Source organism: Macaca nemestrina, chromosome 2, assembly GCF_043159975.1.
Source record: "Macaca nemestrina isolate mMacNem1 chromosome 2, mMacNem.hap1, whole genome shotgun sequence".
Lineage (NCBI taxonomy): Eukaryota > Metazoa > Chordata > Mammalia > Primates > Cercopithecidae > Macaca > Macaca nemestrina.
The window spans coordinates 120,192,723-120,215,058 of NC_092126.1; the positions used below are offsets into that span (position 1 = coordinate 120,192,723).

Consider the following 22,336-nt stretch of genomic DNA (forward strand, 5'->3'; position numbering starts at 1 on the left):
CTACATACATATGGCTGTATTCAAATACAACTTTCCTTAAAAAAAATAGTGGACAGGCTGAATTTGGCCCTCAGACTTTAATTTATATGCCCCTCTACTACAGGAAAGAACAGAACTACTTTATTTTTGGTTGTTATTATAAGAGCAATCTGATATTTTACCTTCAAACAGATGGCAATTTTCAGATAAATTACTGGTTTTGGCGAGCTTTCTCATATTTTCAGGTAGATCCTCAAGCTTCCTCTTCAAGACAGTTTTGCTTCTCATATCTTCGGTGTCTGAGTCCCCACCCACATTCTTTTTCCTACACTGAATTAAATTAATCAATTCTTTGACTCTATCCTTATCATAATCCAAAGAATGAGATGATCTTTGCTTTCCAGATAGAATGGTTTCACCCCTTGAGTTATTTCGTTTTCCAAATTTCATTTTTGTACCATTCACTTCTTCTTCTTGACCTTCATAATCTGAAAGTGGACTAAACTGTTGAAGTTTTCTATTTTCTTCAAATAGTTCTTTTAATTTACAAATAGGTAACTGATACATTTCAGGCCGAAAAATATAGGCATGCAAACAAGTATCAATATGGGATTTATTTCTGGGAGCTGAGTATAAGAACTTTTTATCATCTAATCGTGAATCATATGGAAACATAATAAACTCTCGTTTACCTGAACCAAAACCTCGCTTAAAAAATTCACTTACATACTTTTCAACAACAGAATGAAAATTTATAGTGCTTATATTTTTAAATTCCTTTCGACACTGAATCAAAGAAAATTGTAAAAACTGAGCTATTTTTAATACATCTGGCATGCTCTCATGCCTCTCCTTTGGTGCTGCATTGGTTGAACCTTTTTGTGCTGTAAATAAAACAAACAAAAAAAAGCAAACCATGTTAGCAATCAAGAAACTAATCAAATACAGATCTAAATATTGCCAAAGAAGTGTAAAAACATTTATACATTAATGTTGAACCAGACGAGTATGTACCCTAGTATATACATACAATATAGCAAATATATGAATAGCATGCTTGTTAAAAGTCCAGGAACCTGTAATAGGCCAGTAAGAAACTAAAACAAACGAAAGAGCAGAACACATTTTTAAAGGAAAAATCACCCACTCATTGAAGATTTCACTTCCTACTGCCCCCAGGAAATTCAAATAGTGGCAAGCAACATGTAAGAAGAAATAGAGACAGAACAAGATCTGAGGCTCCAAGCAAAACAGTCCTGCATGTCATCCCTTCCTCGTATAAAGTAATAACTAACTTCACATGAACAGATATGCAGATGCTGAGTAGCCACAATTGAGAAACTCATCCTTAATCCAACAGTGAAATAAAGCCATTAGTGAGAACTTTATCTTAATACATAGTATTAATGTTCATTCTTAGAAAAGGTGGTTAACAAATCTTGTCTTATATCAGCGCCAAAAATTCTTATTAATTTTGAATGGTCTAATATTTATCCTGGCAAATTATGCTTTAGAGTTACTAAAATTTGAATGCAAAATTAAACTAAGCTAAAAAATAATCATACAAAACCCTCACAGACTGGGCACAGTGGCTCATGCCTGTAATTCCAAAAGCTTGGGAGGCTGAGATAGTTGGATCGCTTCAGGCCAGGAGTTCAAGAACAACCTGGATAACATAGTGAGATCCTGCTTCTAAAGGAAAAAAAAAAAAATTAATTTAGCTAGGTGTGCTGGCACACGCCTGTAATCCCAAGCTACTCGAGGCTGAGGCAGAAGGACTGCTTGAGCCTAGAAGGGAGGGCAAGGCTGTATGTAGTGAGCCATGATCACACCGCTGCCTGGGCAACAGAGTGAGACCCTATATCTAAAATAAATAAATAAGTAACCCTCATAACTAAGCTACAGTACTATAACAATTATAATCAAGCTTTATGAGAGCACTGACATACACAAATTAATTTCTCACAGTTAAAAAAAAAAATCGTTGCCCAGGCACAGTGACTCACACCTGTAATCCCAGCACTCTGGGAGACCGAGGCAGGTGGATCACTTGAGGTCAGGAGTTTGAGACCAGCCTGGCCAACATGGTGAAACCCTATCTCTACTAAAACTACAAAAAATTCGCCGGGCATGGTGGTGGATGCCCTGTAATCCCAGCTACTCAGAAGGCTGAGGCAGGAGAATCACTTGAATCCAGGAGGCGTAGGTTGCAGTGAGCCGAGATCACGCCACTACACTCCAGCCTGGGCAACAAGAGCAAAACTGTCTCAAAAAAAAAAAAAAAGTCATATAATTTGTGTCTTTTATTGCTAGTTACCTCTTAACCACCAGTATTTCCTGAAACATGATGTAAGAAAAGCAAAATGTTTAGTGAGTTATCTGGAAAATTTCAATGAAATGTTAAGTATCTATAAGTAACTAGATTTAGATATTCAAAGAACTTACAAGTAACTATGCTTCTAGGTTCTTGAAATAGAAACAAAGCATGTAGGACTCGAGACTTGGCAGTCTGATATTCTAAAAAACAGAAGCCAAACTCATTAGCAATGTGTTTTAACTAAAAAGTTAAGAAAGAATTGTAAAAATTAAAGAGAGACCACCTACCATATGGAGGAACCATCTGATAAGGGGAGAGAAGAAAAAGGTATCCTCGGTCTCCCAAAGGTTTAACAAGAACCTGTATTTTGAGGGGAAGGAAGAAGTTGTATCTGCTTTATTATTATTCACCATAAGGCAGACACACAGCATTTTCTACTAATTGTAAAGAAAAAGAGTTCTTAATCATCTTTTAAGAAAAAAATATTGCTAATCAATTAATTAACTCTTTCTACCAACTCTGCTAACAGGATTCCAATCAAATAAAAATTCCTTGGTTTTCATAACATTAACGAGAAAATGTTACTGAAAGAACTCCCCTAACTGCAAAACCACGTTAATTTTTCCCTGAAGCTAAAATACAAGGATGGACCAAACTAAAGACTTCAAATATTTTCGTCATCAATTCAAAAGATATGTTTATTAGTGGCCAAAGTAATGTGCTAGATGCTAGATATAAAACAGGCTTTGAAACACTGCGTTGCAAGAGTTCAGACTAATCGCAAACCCAATGTGTTTCCATAATCGAATTGCACACATATTACGTGAACACTTTCACATGTAAGGCAATTTGCCCAGAGATAACCAAATACAAGCAACACAAGATCCTTGATCACAAGAAGTTTATAATTAGGTATAGAGAGTAACACAAGAAATACCAGTAACTACATAAGACAGAAAAGTTCCCTAAGAGATTTACAAAATAACAGAAATAGAAAAATACAGTTTGTTTACAGTAGTAAAAGATGGTCAAGAAAGGTTTACTGAAAGTGTATCAAAAGTGGATTTTGAAGGATGGGTACACTGACAAGAGCCTGAGATTGTGGGAAGGACATTTCAGTAGAGGAAACACCATGAGCAAAGGTGAGTTATAATGGACAGTTTACAAACATCACAGTTATTTATCACTGGCAAGAGGGTGAGGACAGACTAGGATAAATGTGTAAGACAAGTCTGGAATGAAAGATCATAGGTTAGCTGTAAAAAGACCAGAAGCCAGGTTGGCCAAGAATGTCCTTCAGAGCATACGCCTTTGAGCTAGTGTTTCCTTAAAACAACAATAACAAAAAAGACTTGACAGCACTGTGCAGGAGGCGGCAGAAAAACAATCTAATGCAAAGAATTCATTTCAGGGGCTACTGCAATAGTTCACAATGTTTTGGGTAAATGAGAAACTGAGCAAGGCAACTGAACACCAAAAGGATACCTGAGTTCTGAAAGAAAACTTGTATTACCTAAATTCCTACTAAAACAATTCCAGTAAACAATGTCTGTATAAAAACTAATAATTCAGAGGACAAAAAGTAACTGTGCTACTAATTCACATTTAATAAAAACACTGAACACTCAAAAGTAAAGTGGTATTGTGTTTGGGGGGTTTCAGGTAGTCTTAGTTGATCACCTTCTCCAGGGTCAACTTCTCCTTCAGTTCAATCTGTGCCAAAAATCAGTCATAGATACCTGTTGCTCAAAGAGTTTATTTTAGTGGAAGCAGGCTGGTGGCATGGGCCAGATACAGTCAGGGGGTCAGATGACCAAATGACTAGGAAGGTCTCCATCTGAAGATCACTCTAAACTTTGGGACATCTTTCCCCATTTTTACTGCCTGTATTCCGTGAGGGTCAGTTACCAGGTCTTCCTTTTATAAAGGAAGTTTAAATAATCTTGTAAGGGCAAACTTTGTTGTAAGGTTTCTAATAGTTACATCTGTGCTGAGGTGGCCTTGTTTCCTAAAACTCCCAGGGCCAAGGTTAAAAAATCCTCAGGCCAAGTTACATGATACTGCTGACATACAGTATTGGCTCTGCAAGACATTTAACTGCGTCTTATGGCTACCATTTATAGCCACGCTAAGTCTCTTAGAGTATACTACAAGTGGACAACGTACCTGAAAAATTTGTTTCAGACACAAATACTTTTATTTAAAATATTTTAGATAATACACTTCTTTTAATATTTTGCCCAAACTCCTAGTTGATGAAATAAAAAGTTAGGAAGCACAAGTAAGATTTTCATGTTTTGTGCTCACTGACAAAAACCAATTAGATGCCTTTAACCTCTCACTCACTCCAAATACTAGGTTTTATAAATTCCACTACTAGTAACCTAAAGATTCCTGTACTTAAGGGGTCCCAATGTTTCTAAAAATCCATGGAGTATAGGCAATCTATAATCAGAAATAACACTAAGGTAGACAGAGGCCTTCAGCAGTTGTATCTGTGGCTTCAGCCCAAAGAAATCCATTCAGCTCTGCAGAAAAGAAAAATCCTGGAAATTGTGCTCCTGCTGCCTCTATTTTAACTGTTTGGTTATTCTTTAAAAAAAAAAAAAAAAAAAAGTATTAATCCAATCTGTGGGATTTTTAGTTAGTTGATTCTACTATTTTAAATTTCCAGATAACATTAAAGGTACTATGGCACTCCCCAACCCCCACAAAAAAAGAGTTAGTATAAACCACATGTACAATGGGCCAAGCACAGTGGTTCATGCCTGTAATCTCAGCACTTTTGGAAGCTGAAGTGGGAGGATTGCTTGAAGCCAGGAGTTCAAGACCAACCTGGGCAACACAGTAAGCCCCCATCTCTACAAAAAAAATTTTTAAAGTAGCCATGTGTGGCATCATGTGCCTATAGTCCTGGCTACTTGGAAAGCTAAGGTGGGAGGAGGATTGTTTGATTCTGAGAGTTCAAGCTGTGAAGCTGTGATTGTGCCACACGCTTTAGCATTTCAGCCTAGGCAACAGAGTAAGTCCTGTCTCAAAAAAAAAAAAAAAAAAAAAAAGCTTAGAAGGAAATAAGCTATACTAAAGTAAGATTGAGCAGAAAAAAAAAAAGATTCAAACACTCAAAGGCATCAAAAATTGGAATTATCAGATGCAAAATGTAAAATAATCCACTATGAAATGTTTAAAGACATAAAATAATTGGAAGAATTAAAAACATTTTCACACAAAAATGTTTACACTAATGTTCCTAACACCATTATTCATAGCAGCCAAGAAATGGAAGTAACTGATAAAAGAACAAACAAAATGTGGTATTATCTATACAATGAAAGAATACTGGGCCATAAAACAGAATGAAGTTCTGATATATGCTGCAACATCAATGAGCCTTGAATTACGCTCAGTGAAAGAAGCCAGGCAGGCACTGAAAGCCACATATTGCTTGATTCTATTTATATAAAATATCCAGAGCAGATAAATCCATAGAGACAGAAGTAGACTAATGGCTGTCAGGGATTGGGAAGGGGGAATGTACAGTGAATTCTGAGATGAAAATGTTCAGGAATTAGACAGTGTTGATAGCTGCACAACAGTGTCAATCCACTAAAAAAACCATGGAATTATATACTTTAAAATGGCTAAAATGGCCGGGCACGGTGGTGCACACCTGTAATCCCAGCACTTTGGGAGGCCAAGTTCAAGAACAGCCCAGGCAATATGGCAAAACCCTGTCTCTACAAAACATACAAAAATTAGGCAGGTGTGATGGTATGTACCTTTAGCCCCAGCTACCCAGAAGGATGAGGTAAGAGGATCACCGGACCCCAGAAAGTCAAGGGTGCAGTGAGCCAGGACCACACCACTGCACTCCAGCCTGGATGACAAAGCAAGATCCTGCCCATTTAAAAAAAAAAAAAAAAAAGGCTAAAATGGTTAATTTTATGTTACGTGAGTTTTATTTCACTTAAAAAAAATTAGCAAAGAATACCAGAATATAATGTGCACCTCCTAGAACTCTGCCTGGCATATAATAGGTACTCACTAAATACTTCTGAAAGAATTAACAAGAACTTGCTATGAAATAACCAGGCAGATCCAAAAAAATTCAAATATAACTTTTAAAAAAAAAAAACACGCGCTGTGAAATTAGAAACACAATAAATAAAGCAACAAATGAGACACAGCTAAATATATGATTTTTAAATTAGAAAATAGTTACGATGAAGTTAATTAGAATGCAGTACAGAGAAACAAATAGATGGAAAACGTAAGACGAGGTTAACAGACATGGAAAATATGCCTCTTCAGAGTCCTAAAAAGACAGGCCAGGCCAGGCCGGGTGCGGAGGCTCACGCCTGTAATCCCAGCACTTTGGGAGGCCAAGGCCAGTGGATCACCTGAGGTCAGGCATTAGAGACCACTGGCCAACATGGCGAAACCCTGTCTCTACTAAATATACAAAAATTAGCCAGGCGTGGTGGCACACACCTATAATCCCAGCTACTTGGGAGGCTGAAACAGGAGAATTGCTTGAACCCAGGAGGTGGAGGTTGGAGTGAGCCACGATTATGCCACAGAACACCAGTCTGGGCAACACAGTGAGACTCCGTCTCAAAAAAAAAAAAAAAAAAAAAAAAAAAGGCAGGCTAAAGAAAATGAGGGAGAAGTACAATAAAAGAGGTAACTAATTTTCCAGAAAAAAAGATGTAAATCCACAGGTATGAAAGGAAAAATATACCAAGGTGGATAAACAGAAATCTACACCTAGATACTGTAACTGCTAAACATCAAAGACAAAAAAAAAGGTTTAAAAAGTAGCCAGGGGGTGGCAGGGGACCTACAAAGCAACAATTAGACTGAGAGCTAACCCCTAAATAAAAACAGAAGCCAGAAGACACTGCAGCATAGTCAAAGTGCAAGAAAATAGCTATCAACCCAGAATTGTGTAGCCAGCACCCAACAATTATAGGTTATACATTTTTCTCAAACACAGAACTCAAACACAGAAGGAGCATGTACAAAAATTAACTACCTAGATCTTAAAGTCTCAACAAATTTCAAATAATCACCACCACTGTTGATTACAATGCAATTAAATTAGAAATAAAAAAAGACGAAAGTATCTATGTTTCCCTATACACATACCTCTACATCATATATCAAAGTTTAAAAACAAAAATTGGAAACTAAAAAATAAAAATTTCTCAGAAATGAATAATGAAAATACTGCACATTAAAACGTGAAATGCAATTAAAGCAGTACTTACAACTGAGTATTTACTATTTTTCTGACTTAAGACAGAAATAGCAAAACAAATCTCAAAAAAGTAAAAGTTGGCCAGGCTTGGTGACTCACCCCGGTAATCTCAGCACTGTGAGAGGCCAAGGCAGGCAGATCACTTGAGCCCAGGAGTTTGAGACCAACCTGGGCAACATGATGAAACACCGTCTCTACTAAAAATACAAAAAGTAGCCAGGTGCCATGGAGCATGTCTGTAATCCCAGCTACTTGGGAGGCTGAGGCAGAATTCCTTGAACCCGGGAGGCAGAGGTTGCAGTGAGCTGAGATTGTGCCACTGCACTCAGGCCTGGAGGACAAGAGTGAAACTCTGTCTTCAAAAAAAAAAAAAAACACACAAACACAACAACAAGATAGAGATGGTATAAGAAAGGAAAATTGCAGGTCAATCTCATTTATGATCACAGATACAAAATTCCTAAACAAAAGCAAAACCCCACAATTTACTTTAAAAGCTGTGGCAGGGGTAGGGTGGTAGTTTTTATACAAGCAATGCAGGGGTAGTTTAATATTGGAAAACTGATAACTCACCTTAGTAGGTCTACAGAATAAATACCATGTGTGATGGTTAATTTTTTATGTCAACTTGATTTGGTCATGTAGTGCCCAGGTATTTGATCAAATATTTTTCTGGGTGTTCCTGTCAAGTTATTTTCAGATGAGTTTATAATCAATAGACTGAGTAAAGCAGGCCAACCTCCCTAATGTAGGTTGGCCATATCCAATCAGCTGAAGGCCTAAATAGAACAAAAGGCAAACTCTAAGCCCCACAACAAGAGAATTTCTCCTGTCTGTCTTCCAAGTTGGGAAATCAACTGTTTCCTGCCTTCAGACTTGAACTGAAACATTGGCTCTTCCTAAGTCTTGAGCCTGCCAGCCTTAGAACTATATCATTGGCAGTCCTGGTTCTCACCTCTGCATACTCAGACTGAAACTAAACCACTGGTTCTCCTGGGTCTCCAGCTTGCTAACTGAAGATATGATCTTGGGACACGTCAGCCTCCATAAATGTGTGAGCCAATTATTTACAATAAATCTCTTTTTACATACCCCCCCCTACCATACACTATTGGTTCTGTTTCTCTGCAGAACCCTAAAATACTGTGTGACCAGCTTGATAAATCCAACCCCCGACCCAAAACAAAAACCATCTGCTAAAATTCAAAATCCACTCATGGTTAAAAAAATAAAGAAGCAATGTTTACAACATAAAAAACTACTGGGAACTTCCTACTTAATGGTAAAATGTTATAAGAATTTTTTTTCTTTAAATCAAGAAGGCAAGAATGCCCACAATCACCATTTTTATTCAGCTTCTTACTACAAATCCTAGACTGCACATTAACATGGAAAAGAATATATAGTAGTTCCCTCTTATCTGCAGAGGGTATGTTACGAGACCCCCAGTGAATGTCTGAAACCACAGACAGTAACAAACCCTGTTTTTTCCTATGTATACATTCCTATAATAAAGTTTAACTTTTAAATTAGGCATACTAAAAGACTAACAACAATAATTAATAATAAAATAGAACAGGCTGGGCATGCTGGCTCATGCCTATAATACCAGCACTTTGGGAGGTTGAGGCATGAGGGTTGCTTAAGGCCAGGAGTTTGAGACAAGCCTGGGCAACATAGTAAGACCTCATTCTCTAACAAAAATTTAAAAAAATAGATAAATTTTAAAAACTAGCTGGGCATGGTGGTATACACCTACAGCCCAGCTACCCAGGAGGCTGAAGTGGGAGAATCACTTATGACTAGGAGTTCAAGGCTGCAGTAGCTATGATCACATCACACCACTGTACTCCAACCTGAGCAACAGAATGAGATACTGTCCCCCCACCAAAAAAATAGAGTAACTGTAACAATATATAATAAGAATTACATAATGTGGTCTCTCTCTCAAAATCTTATTGTACTGTACTCACCCTTCTTATGATGACGTGAGATGATGAAATGCCTATGTGATGAGATGGAAGTGAGGCTGATGACACAGACATTGTGATGCAGCATTAGGCTACTACTGAAAACTAATTTAAAACTTATGAATTACTTCTGGAACTTTCCATATAGTATTTTCAGACAACAGCTGACCACAGGTAACTGAAACTACAGGAAGCAAAACCAAGGATAATGGGGGACTGCTATAAAGATGAGAGGAATAAAATAAAACAAATCTACCTTCCAGATAATGAATTCTATATAGAAACCCCCAAAAATGTATAAAAATGAACAAACGTTATTCAAATTTAACACTGATCTGCATTAAATCAATATGTAAATATCAATTACATTTCTATGTATACAAGAAACAGAAAATGTACTAACATGGAAAATACTATTCACAGGCCAGGCATGGTGGCTCACACCTGTAATCCCAGCACTTTGGGAGGTTGAGGCAGGCAGATCACTGGAGGTCAAGAGTTCGAGACCAGCCTGGCCAAAATGGCAAAACCCCATCTCTACAAAAAATACAAAAAAAATTAGCCAGGTATGATGGTGCACACCTGTAGTCCCAGGTACTTGGGAGGCTGAGGCAGGAGAATTCCTTGAACCCGGGAGGCAGAGGTTGCAGTGAGCTGAGATCACACCACTGCATTCCAGCCTGAGTGACAGAGTGAGACTCTGTCCCCCTGCCCGCAAAAAGAAGAAAGAAAATACTATTTACAAAGGCATCAAAAAATGTAAGACAGCTGGAGATAAACCTAACAAAAAATGAGCAAGACTCGTATCCAGAAAATTCTAAAACTCTATTAAAAGAATACACTAGGCCGGGTGCAGTGGCTCAAACCTGTAATCCCTGCACTTCAGGAGGCCGAGGTGGGCAGAACATGAGGTCAGGAGTTCAAGACCAGCCTGACCAATATAGAGAAAGTCCCATCTCTACTAAAAATACACAATTAGCCAGGTGTGGTGGCGCATGCCTGTAATCCCAGCTACTCAGGAGGCTGAGGCAGAAGAATTGCTTGAACCCAGGAGGCGGAGGTTGCAGTGAGCTGAGATCGGACCTTGGGCAACAAGAGCGAAACCCCGACAAAAATAAAAAATACACTAAAGAAAGGACAAGATGGCCAGGCACGGTGGCTCAAGCCTGTAATACCAACACTTTCAAAGGCCAAGGTAGGCAGATGACAAGGTCAAGACCAGCCGGGCCTACATGGTGAAACCCCATTTCTACTAAGAATACAAAAATTAGCCAAGCATGGTGGTGGGCACCTGTAATCCCAGTTACTCTGGAGTCTGAGGCAGGGGAATCATTTGAACTCAGGAAGTGGAAAGTGCAGTGCGCCAAGACCACACCACTGCACTCCAGTGCAGCGACACAGCGAGGCTCTGTCCCCCCAAAAAAATAAAGTCAATATAATCTTACTTCGTTTATCGTCTCCCTGGGTGAAAAAACTTCCCTGGATTTCTAAGCACTACTGCAAAAAGTCCTAGCCTTCTAATATACAAAAATGTATATGATATAAAGATAAGGGAATGTTTAATTTCATATCCCCCCAAATATTTTACTCTTCGCATACCTTAAGATTTAGATCTGTAGCCATTTATCTAGTTAATTGCTCTGCTCCCCAATAATAAAACTTACTTTATCTCCCTGAGAGCATCAAGTGGGGTAGATTAAGAGATTACAGCAAAGAGAGGTTCCTAGGTTAAGTCCAGAGGTGCCAAGAAGACTATGGAGATCTCCCTAGGTATTTACATTTCAGTACGGAATGAGTTCCCAGGAATTTGGAAATACCTCTTGGTCCAAGAGGGCTAAATAAATGGCTCCTGAAGAGATTTTATTTATATACCAAAGAGTTGGTGTTAATATTCGTAACATTTCAAAGAAACACATTCAGCATAGGAGGGAATAGCTGTCTCTTCCCCCTTTATAAGCAAAGAGAAAGTATTTGTCCTCATCTCTTACCTATGAAGTATGCAGTTACTCAGGACAAGCGGCTTAGGCCTGCATGCCCTAGGGAGTCAAGGACTAGGGCAAAGGAGGGCCAATACATTTTTACTCACTGTGGGGTATTCACAAAATCTGTCTCCGATTCAGAAAACCTTTTGTGCATATCTTGGACAAAATTTAAAATATCAGTATTCCTCAATGCACTGCTCATTATCAAGAGAACTATGAATAAAGGAGCTACAGCTGGAATAATCCCAGTGAGGCCTGCTGGAAAAGGGATAGCAACACAAAATTCCTAGGTACATTAGATTCTGGGAGTGTATCCTTGTGGAATGCTAGTAACCTTTAAGATCTAGGATTTTACTTTACTTCTTGATTCTGGAAAAGACCCAGTATTCCATGAACATAATGTAATACTTGGTCAGGTGAGGAACGAAATGCCATCTTTTCTCTCCTGATCCTCACTATCGGTAACTGAAAAGATATTGTAATTTTCTGATTCACCCCTCATTGTCCGAATTCTCAATACTCACTCTCTGGAACACAAGAACCAAATAGATTTGAATAACTTGGTATCTCTCCATATCCAAACCTACTATCTCAACTTTCATTTTCTGAACTCGGGATCTGAATAGATTTTGATCATAAGGAATGCTTGCATTGTAGTCAGGCTTTCAGAGGAAAACAAGCAATGTAATATAAACATAAAATTATGTTCACATGCAGTGAGAAAGTAAGAAGAAAGGGCCAGGCACGGTGGCTCACCCAACACTTTGGGAGGCCGAGGAGGGTGGATCACTTGAGGTCAGTCAGGAGTTTGAGACCAGCCTGGGCAACATAAAACCCCATCTCTACTAAAAATACAAAAATTAGCTGGGTGTCACGGCATATGCCTCTAATTCCAGTTACTGAAGAAGCTGAGGCAGGAGAATCGTTTGAACCCGGAAGGTGGAGGTTGCAGTGAGCTGAGATTGCACCACTGCACTCCAGTCTGGGTGACAGAGGCAGACTCTGTCTCAAAAAAAAAAAAAAAAAAAAAAGACAGTGAAAGAGAGAAAGAGAAAGAGAGAAAGTGAGAGTGAGTGTGTGTTTGTGTTTTCATTCTAGGACATTTAATTGACAGGTTTCTAGCCTGTAAGTCAGACTTGTAAGAGTTTTACAACTCTGCCTGTAAGTTTTATGTGCAATCTGACCATCCCATTTATAAACAAGAGACTGATTAAGCACATATACATGAAAATAATTAAATTCGACATAGCCATTAAACATGAAGCTGCAGGTTCTGAAACTCAAAGATATTTGACTGCCATTCGACTACCTGGAAACTGAGGCTCAACAAAGTGAGAAGTAAAAAGTCAACTGTCCTAAAACTTGTATTAAATGGCACACCTGTGCAAAAAAGTTGTATCCCTCTTTCCTGGAACTTTCGACCAACATTTAGCAAGACAGAAACCTTGTAACAGCCACTTCCGTTCTCTACAACCACCTCCTCACCTTCAGCTAAACCACACATATTGGCATCACATTCATTTTCCACTCACTGCTCAACCCATCACAATCTGATGTTTGACCCAATCCCTCTCCTCAAACTAGATACACTTCAGTATTAAATTGGACCCTACCTCAAAAATATCCCATAAATCAGTCTCCTTTTATATCATTATCTTTCTCATCCAACCCACCATCACCCTCTAATCTAACAGTTTCTACCTCATCTCTCCCCTCTCCAATTTGTTCTCTACAGAGTAATTAATGTAATTATTCAAAACAGATCTTATGTTGCATACACTTTCAAAGTTTCAATGCACACCCTTGAAAAGCCTTCAAAATCTGCTGCTCTTAGGATCAAATCCAAATTTCCAAACACTTGAACACTGCCTGAATGACACTGTATGACACAGGTCCCTACTACTTTCCCCCAACTACTCTAGTGTTCGTTTAACTCTTCAATCTCACCATGTTTGTTTTTCTTGGATTTTCAAATATGCCACTGTCTCTACTGGAACAAACCACAGCTATCTGAATAACTCTATCACTCTATAACAGGAGAAAACAGAAACTCTGTCTCTTTCTTTACTGAACTATATTATACACCCTGCGTAAGAAAATGATACTCAAAAAATATATGGTGATGATCACATTCCTTCTTCTTGAGACGGAGTTTCACTCGCCCAGTCTGGAGTGCAATGGTGGCGATCTCGGCTCACCACAACCGTTGCCACCTGGGTTCAAGTGATTCTCCTGCCTCAGCCTCCCCAGTAGCTGAGACTACATCACACCGAGATAATTTTGTATTTTTAGTAGAGACAGGGTTTCTCCAGGTTGTTCAGGATGGTCTCGATCTCCTGATCTCGTGATCTGCCCGCCTCGGCCTCCCAAAGTGCTGGGATTACAGGCATGAGCCACCGCGCCCGGCCTGATAATCACATTCTTAGTCACAAAGTAGACATTCCATGGGGGCCAGACACGGTGGCTCACGCCAGTAATTCCAGCACTTTGGGAGGCTAAGGCGGGCAGATCATGAGGTCAGGAGATGGAGACCACCCTGGACAACACGGTGAAACCCCGTCTCTACTAAAAATACAAAAATTAGCTGGGTGTGGTAGCGTGTACCTGTAATCCCAGCTACTCGGGAGACTGAGGCAGGAGAATTGCTTGAACCCAGGAAGGCAGAGATTACAGTGAGCTGAGATCACCCCATGTACTCCAGCCTGGTGAGACAGCGAGACTCCGTCTCAAAAAAAAAAAAAAAAGATATTCCATGGGAAAGACTGGTTTGCATAAGCTCTGACACCATGGCCCAAAGAAAAGAATACCAGAAGCCACAGTAAAACACTGTTAATTAAACAGTAGCAACAGACAGACACCTCATGGTACTTTCAGAGGCAAAAATAAACTGAAACACTAATATGATCATACATGAATATGCATATTTGTAAGAAAGAATGAGAAACATCAAAAAACCTTTCACTCACAAGTTTTTCTCTGTCTAGTTTTTGCAGTAAACTCTCCATGTTACTTCCAATTCTTGTTTTTTCTACAACTTCATAAAGGCTGCAATACATTCCATTCTTCAAAACTGACATAAGAAAAATACATAGTAAATATCCAAATCAAGTCTGCTTCTAATGCATTTCAATAAAATTAAATTACCTTACCTTCATTTGGACCTAAGTATGTTTCCTTATAAAACAGTGCTGGAGGGATTTTCTGTTTCAGATGATCAATACTCATAACTGTTTCAACATCTAACTTCTCAGGTCTGAAAGAAAATTTAAAAAGCATGTTTGCCTTATCCGTATTTTCAACTCTAGCAATCAACACATACACAAAAAAGTATACTTGATGGAAAAAAAAAGAGCGTATCTACTAACATCTTACCTTATTCTAAAGATCTTTTGTTTTGTTTGTGACAGTCTCACTCTGTCACCTAGGCTGGACTGCAGTAGTGCGATCATAGCTCACTGCAGCTTCAACCTCCTAGGATCAAGTGATCCTCCCACCTCAACCTCTGGAAAGTAGCTGGGACTACAGGCATGTGCCACCACGCAAGGGTAATTTTGGGGTTTTTTTTTGGGTCTTTTTGTAGAGACAAAGTCTCCCTACGTTGCTCAGGCTGGTCTCAAATTCCCGGTCTCAAGTGATCCTCCCACCTCAGCATCCCAAAGTGCTGGGATTACAGGAGTGAGAAACTATGCCCAGCAGTAAAGGGGATTTGATACTGGAAGTCCAGATATATACATGGGTAGCTAGCTAGCCAGGCAGTATTTCCAACCTTCCATCCTTAAGCCAGAAACTAAAAGGCTGTCATTTTATTAAGGACAACTGAAATATAAACTGTTAATCTTCACACATTTATGAAGGCTCACAATGATGGAAGCAAAAGATTTTAGACCTTTCTATACCAACATATGCTGCATAGGACTGAAAACAGCCTGTATATTTCAACTCACCAAATCAAAGCTCTTCCCAACAAAGAACGGGTAACTTTTAAGTCTACTATATTCAAAATGCTAAATAAAAAATATATATCTACTACTTAGGATAAAACTAAAAAATTATATTTTAGATTTAAATCACTAAGAAAAAGTTTTAGGCCGGGCACGGTGGCTTACACCTGTAATCCCAATACTTTGTGAGGCCAAGGCGGGAAGATCACCTGAGGTCAGGAGTTTAGACCAGCCTGGCTAACATGGCAAAGCCCCATCTCTACTAAAAATACAAAAAAAAAAGAAAAAAGAAAAATTAGCTGGGCATGGTGGCAGGAGCCTGTAATCCCAGCTATTCAGGAGGCTGAGATGGGAGAATCACTTGAACCCAGGAGGCGAAGGTTGCAGTGAGCTGATATTGCGCCACTGCACTCCAGATTGAGAGACAAGAGCGAAACTCCATCTCAAAATAAAAAAAAAAGATAAAGAAAAAATTTTATGCCGTAAATGTACTGACTAGCCTATCCTCAAATCAAGACAGAGAGGTAGAGGACTCATATTGCCAAATGACCTAATTTCAAATCAACCTTTTAAAAAACAAACCAACATTTATATAGAAGTTCTTATGAACCAAAATAAAATTTAAATATGAAAAAGAAATAAGGAAAAAGGCTCAAGAAAGTGATAAAATTAGCAACCACGAACTGCTCTTTACTTATACTTACAGTTTGACAGGCAAAAAAGCACGAGTGGCTGACCTCAGAGAAATATAACACAAAAGTTTTCCTTTATTTAAAAGCTGTCCTTTCCACAAGGTATAGTTATATTTATCTAAATAAAAAGAATATAATGACACAGCTTAGTCACTTGGCAGCCCAGAGGAGTGCACATTTATTAGAAATGAGAGGGAAAATATCTGAAACAAGGTTTAAGGAGGAGGAAAAAAAAAAAAAGTGATACTTCTACACTTCTATTTACTAAGAGTTCAAATATTAGGATTTTTGTTTCAGGTATTTATCCCCCGGCAAAATCATTCCAGTTGCAAAGAATAACAAATGTATCTGTCTAAATGTCATTATCAGAAAAGTTGTGGAGCAAAGACAATTATTCATCTCTTATTTCCTCCAAAGGGACACTGTAGATCTGGTTGATTATATGAATGCCTACAATGTCCTGTATCTTCTACTCATTGTCTTTTCCTTATAAAGAAACTTTAAAATAGGCTGGGCACAGTGGCTCACACCTGTAATCTCAGCACTTTGAGAAGTCGAGGCGGGTGGATCATTTAAGGTCAGGAGTTCGAGACCAGCCTGGCCAACATGGTGAAACCCCGTCTCTACTAAAAATACAAAAAATTAGCCGGGTGTGGTGGCGGCTGTAATCCTAGCTACTCAGGAGGAGGCTGAGGCTGGAGAGTCACTTGAACCCAGGAGGCAGAGGTTGCAGTGAGCCGAGATCATGCCACCACACTCCAGCCTGGACAAGAGTAAGACTCCGTCTCAGGAAAAAAAAAAGAAGAAACTTTAAAATAGTTTAACATCAATGCTACTTTCAATCTTCTCTACTTCTCTTCTAAATCCTGTACCTTTGGTGAATTTAATACTTTTAAAAAGCTGAGTTATGAAACATGTTTTATTTTTTATCTTTTTCAATTAAAGTGCTAAAACCTTTTGCTCTATTCACAGCAGCAGATTTTCAAAGGGGATCTTATGCTTGGACAACCAAATGCTGATGCTACATTACAACTTTTTTCATACTTTGCAGATTTTCATTCATTATAAAAATAATACAAAGCACTTAATCTTTTGCTATATGTACTTATTCTTTCCATTTATAAAACTAAAGAAACATAAATCTCTTACCTATGTTTCTATCTGCATTAAAGCTGTTAGATCTACAAATTTTTTAAAAGGAAAGAAAAAATTACTCATTAGTATAATCATAAAAATTAACATATAAGACTTTGATATAAGTGCAATGTTTAATAGCATACTACAGTTAAGTCCTTCCTCCAGATAGGAAGAACAAAGAAACTACTCATTACAAAATCTAGTAAATCCAAGTCTACTTAGAGAAAACAGAAGTACTTACTTTGCTCATTTTACCACATTTACCCAAATATAAAGGAGCTGTTTTTTCCAAAAATATTAATCAAGAGAGAACAGCGTCCACCAAAGTCTCTTGTCAATTATTTTGGTGACATTAGAAGACACAGCCTCAATACATAAATACATTAATTCATCATTCAATAAATATGTACTAAACTCTTATTATTTACCAGGCACAGTTCTAGGTAATAATATTAAACAAAGTTCCAACGTACATAAATCTAATGAGGAAGACAGAAAACAATGTTAATGTAACAGATCATGATGGTTTTAAGTGCTATAAAAAGAGACATTAAGAGTACAGAGGTTAAAAAAAAAAAAAAAAAAAAAAAAAAAACAGAGAAACCTCAATGATAAGGAGATACCCGAAGAAATGCAGAATGAATTATGCAGCTTACTGAGGAAAGAGAGAGAACAGCAAATGCAGAGGCCCTGAAGCAGGAGCATTCATGGAATATTCAAGGTACAAGGATGGATGTTCAATCAATGCTCCTTTGAAATGATATGGAGGTCAAGAGATGGAATCAAAAGAGGAGGCAAAGAAATTAATAGTCATTATTCCTGGGGGCATGACCTCATAATTATAAGTGCTAGATGTCTTTTAAAGACTACTTATGGGGCCGGGCGCGGTGGCTCAAGCCTGTAATCCCAGCACTTTGGGAGGCCGAGACGGGCGGATCACGAGGTCAGGAGATCGAGACCATCCTGGGTAACACAGTGAAACCCCATCTCTACTAAAAATACAAAAACTTAGCCGGGCGAGGTGGCAGGCGCCTGTAGTCCCAGCTACTCGGGAGGCTGAGGCAGGAGAATGGCGTGAACCCGGGAGGTGGAGCTTGCAGTGAGCTGAGATCCGGCCACTGCACTCCAGCCTGGGTGACAGAGCGAGACTCCGTCTCAAAAAAAAAAAAAAAAAAAAAAAAAAGACTACTTATGAAAAACACTATAGTGAAGTAGTGAAGTATATATCAGAGTGATCATAAATTTAGAGCCACAAAAATTAAAAGCCACAACTGTCTTGATACTATGTCAATTGGTACCCGTGGCTACAGATGGTTTTCAAGGATTATTCACCTACATGAAAAAAGGACCGTAAATGGTAGAGAAGATAATTTGATCTGGAAAACTGACAAAGAGGTCAACCTCAAAAATGTACATATATGTTTCATAATATATGGTTTTAAAACAGTAGTATTTCCAAATTAATTGATATCATACATGACTTCAACTATGTACAGACACCCAAAGTAAAAATCAGCAGACATTTGACCATCTCACCTACATTCCTATAAACTTACTTACTCCATTTGGCTAAAACATTTTTAGAATCACCACATGGGGAAAAAATGGTAACTGCTTCCTATTTGGTCACCTTATCCTAGAGCTTGTAAGAAATATTCAATAACACAAGAACAGAAAACCAAAAAAAAAAAAAAGAAAGAAATCATCAGGCCAGGTGTGGCAGCCCATGCCTATAATCCCAGTGCTTTGGAATACCAAGGCAGGGGAACTGCTTGAGGCTAGGAGTTTGAGACCAGCCTGGGCAACACAGCAAGACCCATTTCCACAAAAATTAAAAATAAACCAGACGTGATGGTGCACGCCTGTAGTTCTGGCTACTTGGGAAGATGGCTTGCACGCAGCAGTTTGAGGCTGCAGCAAGCTATGATCGCACCACTTTCACTCCAGCCTGAGCAACAGAGCAAGATTTTGTCTCTAAAGAGAAAAAAAAAAAAGAAACCAATGGTCCTCAACACTGGCTGAAAATCAGAATCACCTGGAAGTTTTTAAAAACTATCAATGCCTTGACTGCCCACTAAATATTTGATTGGTTTGTGGTGAGGCATGAGCATCCTTTGTAGAAGCTCCCCATTTCCAAGAGTGCTAACACACAAAATCTCACTTTTAAAAAAAAAATACAGAGTCTCACTCTGTCGCCCAGGCTGTAGTGCAGTGGTGCGATCTCGGCTCACTACCAACCTCCGCCACCCAGGTTCAAGCAATTCTCCTGCCTCAGCTTCCCAAGTAGCTAGGACTACAGGCGCGCGCCACCACATCCGGTTAAGTTTTTTGTAGTTTTAGTAGAGACAGGGTTTCACCATGTTGGACAGGCTGTTCTTGAACACCTGACCTCAGGTGAGCCACCCACCTCGGCCTCCCAAAGTGCTGGGATTACAGGCGTGAGCCACTGCGCCCGGCCAAATCTCACTTTTTAAAACTGCCACTTACTGGCCAGGCATGGTGGCTCACGCCTGTAATCCCAGCACTTTGGGAGGCCAAGGTGGGTGGATCACAAGGTCAGGAGATGGAGACCATCCTGGCTAACACAGTGAAACCCTGTCTCTACTAAAAATATAAAAAAATTAGCCGGGCATGGTGGTGTGCGCCTGTAGTCCCAGCTACTCGGAAGGCTGAGGCAGAATGGCCTGAACCCGGGAGGCGGAGCTTGCAGTGAGCCAGATTGTGCCACTGCACTCCAGCCTGGCAGACAGAGAGACCGTCTCAAACAAACAAACAAACAAAAAAACCTGCCACTTACTTAACTACACAAACCTTCATTTCTAAGGAAGAGATTAACCAGATGAGGTTTAAATTTTAGCTTGTATTTATTTCCACATGGTAAACTAACTGTTCTTCACACTGACCATTTAAAAGTCATCGTAAACACTTCAGTCTCCAACTAACTTCAAGGGAAGTTAAAAAAAAAAAAAATGGGAAAGAAACAAAATGGTCCTCCTAACTCAGCAGTGCAGGATCTGTAGTAGAGTATCACTGTGGATGATGTCTAAAACTCCTAAGTCTTACCTTGATGAAGGTACAAACTTCGGAGTTTGTATATCATCTTTGTAAGTAAAAGACACAACTGCATATGGACAAACGTGTCTTGGTCTTCGCCTTAGCTCATCAAAGCCATACTCATAAAAATAATACTAAAAATAAGAAAATGCAAAATTAACTTCTTTAAAAAGGCAAGATGAAACCTTATATTTATCTGCCTGATTTTTGAGAAATAGAAAACCATATATGCACCTCTGACAAAAATGTCTTTAAGCTCTGCTTGCCAAATTAACTAAAATAATTAGTACTTTTTATTCGTTTTGTGATATAAAATATTCTGCATCTAAGTGTGTAAGATCCCACAGTATTACTAAGTATTCCAAAAGTTTACTTCTGTAGAGTTGACTACTGGGAGTTTCCTAATAAAAATATTATAAACAGAGCCTAAGCTCGCAGGTCAGCTCAGAATAGCCAATCTAATACAAAAAGCAAAATACTAAGAACACAATCTCAACTAAACCAAACTATGGTTTTGCTATTTCAAAAGAAAAACACACCTGGGCTCCAATTGCAAATAAAGTAGCAAAGGAGATACGGAAAAGAATATGAACATAGGTGACAAAGGTAGCTGACCCTCTTCTCATTACGCATCAGCCTTTTCCCTTCACCTCTTCACCACATCCAGTATAGTACAGTTTTGTAACTTGCAGACTAGTGATTTTCACTTTAAGAATGCCTGAGTTTATGAACACAGTAGTATTGTCCTTCAAAGTCCATTCCCCTGGGAAACCTGATTTCAATAATATTGTTATTGCTCTAAAAATGCCTGGAGTTTTTAAAAAACATAAGGCTAGTTTGCAAGTCCTTCTAGAAAAGCCAGTAACTATTTTACATGTATACTTCACACCTACCAATACTGCTACTGTCCAGAAGGTAATCAAATGAGTCAGTTCCAAATGACTTTGGTGAATATAATTTTTGCTGAAAGCCCACAACAATAGTTCTTAAAATTTTATTTTACATAATTAAAGAAAGAACATTTCCAGGGAAGTTAACATTACTACTTTTCACAAACAGTCCATCCATTTGGTTACAGACATTTTTTTAATGTTAAAAAGAACAGGTGCAGTGGCTCACGTCTGTAATCCCGACACTTTGGGAGGCTGAGGCAGGTGGAATCACCTGAGCTCAGGAGTTTGAGACCAGCCTGGCCAACATGGTGAAACCCCGTCTCTACTAAAAAAATACAAGAAATTAGCTAGGTGAGGTGGCAGGTGCCTATAATCCCAGCTACTCGGAAGGCTAAGGCAGGCGAATCACTTGAACCTTGGGGGCGAAGGTTGCAGTGAGCCAAGATCACGCCACCACACTCCAGACTGGACAACAGAGCGAGACTCTGTCTCAAAATAAAATAACAAAATACTAAAATAAAAAAAAACAAGAATAGTGAGGCCGAAGTGGGAAGATCACTTGAGCCCAGGAGTTCTAGACCAGTCTGGGCAAAACAGTGACACCCCCATTTCTATTTAAACAAACACAAAAACAAAAAAACCATTGCTTTATAGTCAAACCTCATATAAAAACTTAACACTCAAGTTCATCAAATGTTACTTTTATTTATGTGTGGTTTATTGTATGTCAATTATACTTGAATAAGGCTTTAAAAATAAGTCTAGGTTTGCATCTTTAAAAATGTTAATAAAGATAGAAAATATCTATCAAATAAATCAATAGTACGAAATGTTATGACTTAAGATATTTCAAGGGATTTCAACTTTACCTTGAAAGATAAGTAATATCGTATTAGGCAGGAGACCTTTCTAGGCCAGGAAATGCCAAGGTTTCAAAATGAAGTAAGATGTGTTGAGGGCAATGATCATACAAAAACCAGGCCACAGTCTTCCGGCAGGAAGAGCTAGACTAGGCAGTCTATAAATATTACCCTGTAACCTTGAAGAGCCACTGTATGTTTCTGAGACATCTCAGAAAACACTGAACAAACAGCAGCAACAGACACTGGAG

General features: G+C 38.7%; 1 protein-coding gene across 7 annotated transcripts in view; it reads right to left on the reverse strand.

Moving 5' to 3' along the window:
- Window positions 1-22,336, reverse strand: part of TASOR (transcription activation suppressor) — a 64,295-nt gene that overhangs the window by 26,496 nt on the left and 15,463 nt on the right. For all 7 annotated transcript variants that reach the window (XM_071091928.1, XM_011742520.2, XM_071091927.1 and 4 more), the window contains exons 7-14: window positions 20,342-20,466; window positions 17,291-17,322; window positions 16,154-16,259; window positions 14,658-14,761; window positions 14,475-14,578; window positions 2,584-2,656; window positions 2,425-2,496; window positions 162-863 (exon numbers count right to left, since the gene is read on the reverse strand). In XM_071091928.1, the coding sequence (XP_070948029.1) occupies window positions 162-863; window positions 2,425-2,496; window positions 2,584-2,656; window positions 14,475-14,578; window positions 14,658-14,761; window positions 16,154-16,259; window positions 17,291-17,322; window positions 20,342-20,466 (1,318 nt within the window). The remainder of the gene's footprint in view (window positions 1-161; window positions 864-2,424; window positions 2,497-2,583; window positions 2,657-14,474; window positions 14,579-14,657; window positions 14,762-16,153; window positions 16,260-17,290; window positions 17,323-20,341; window positions 20,467-22,336) is intronic.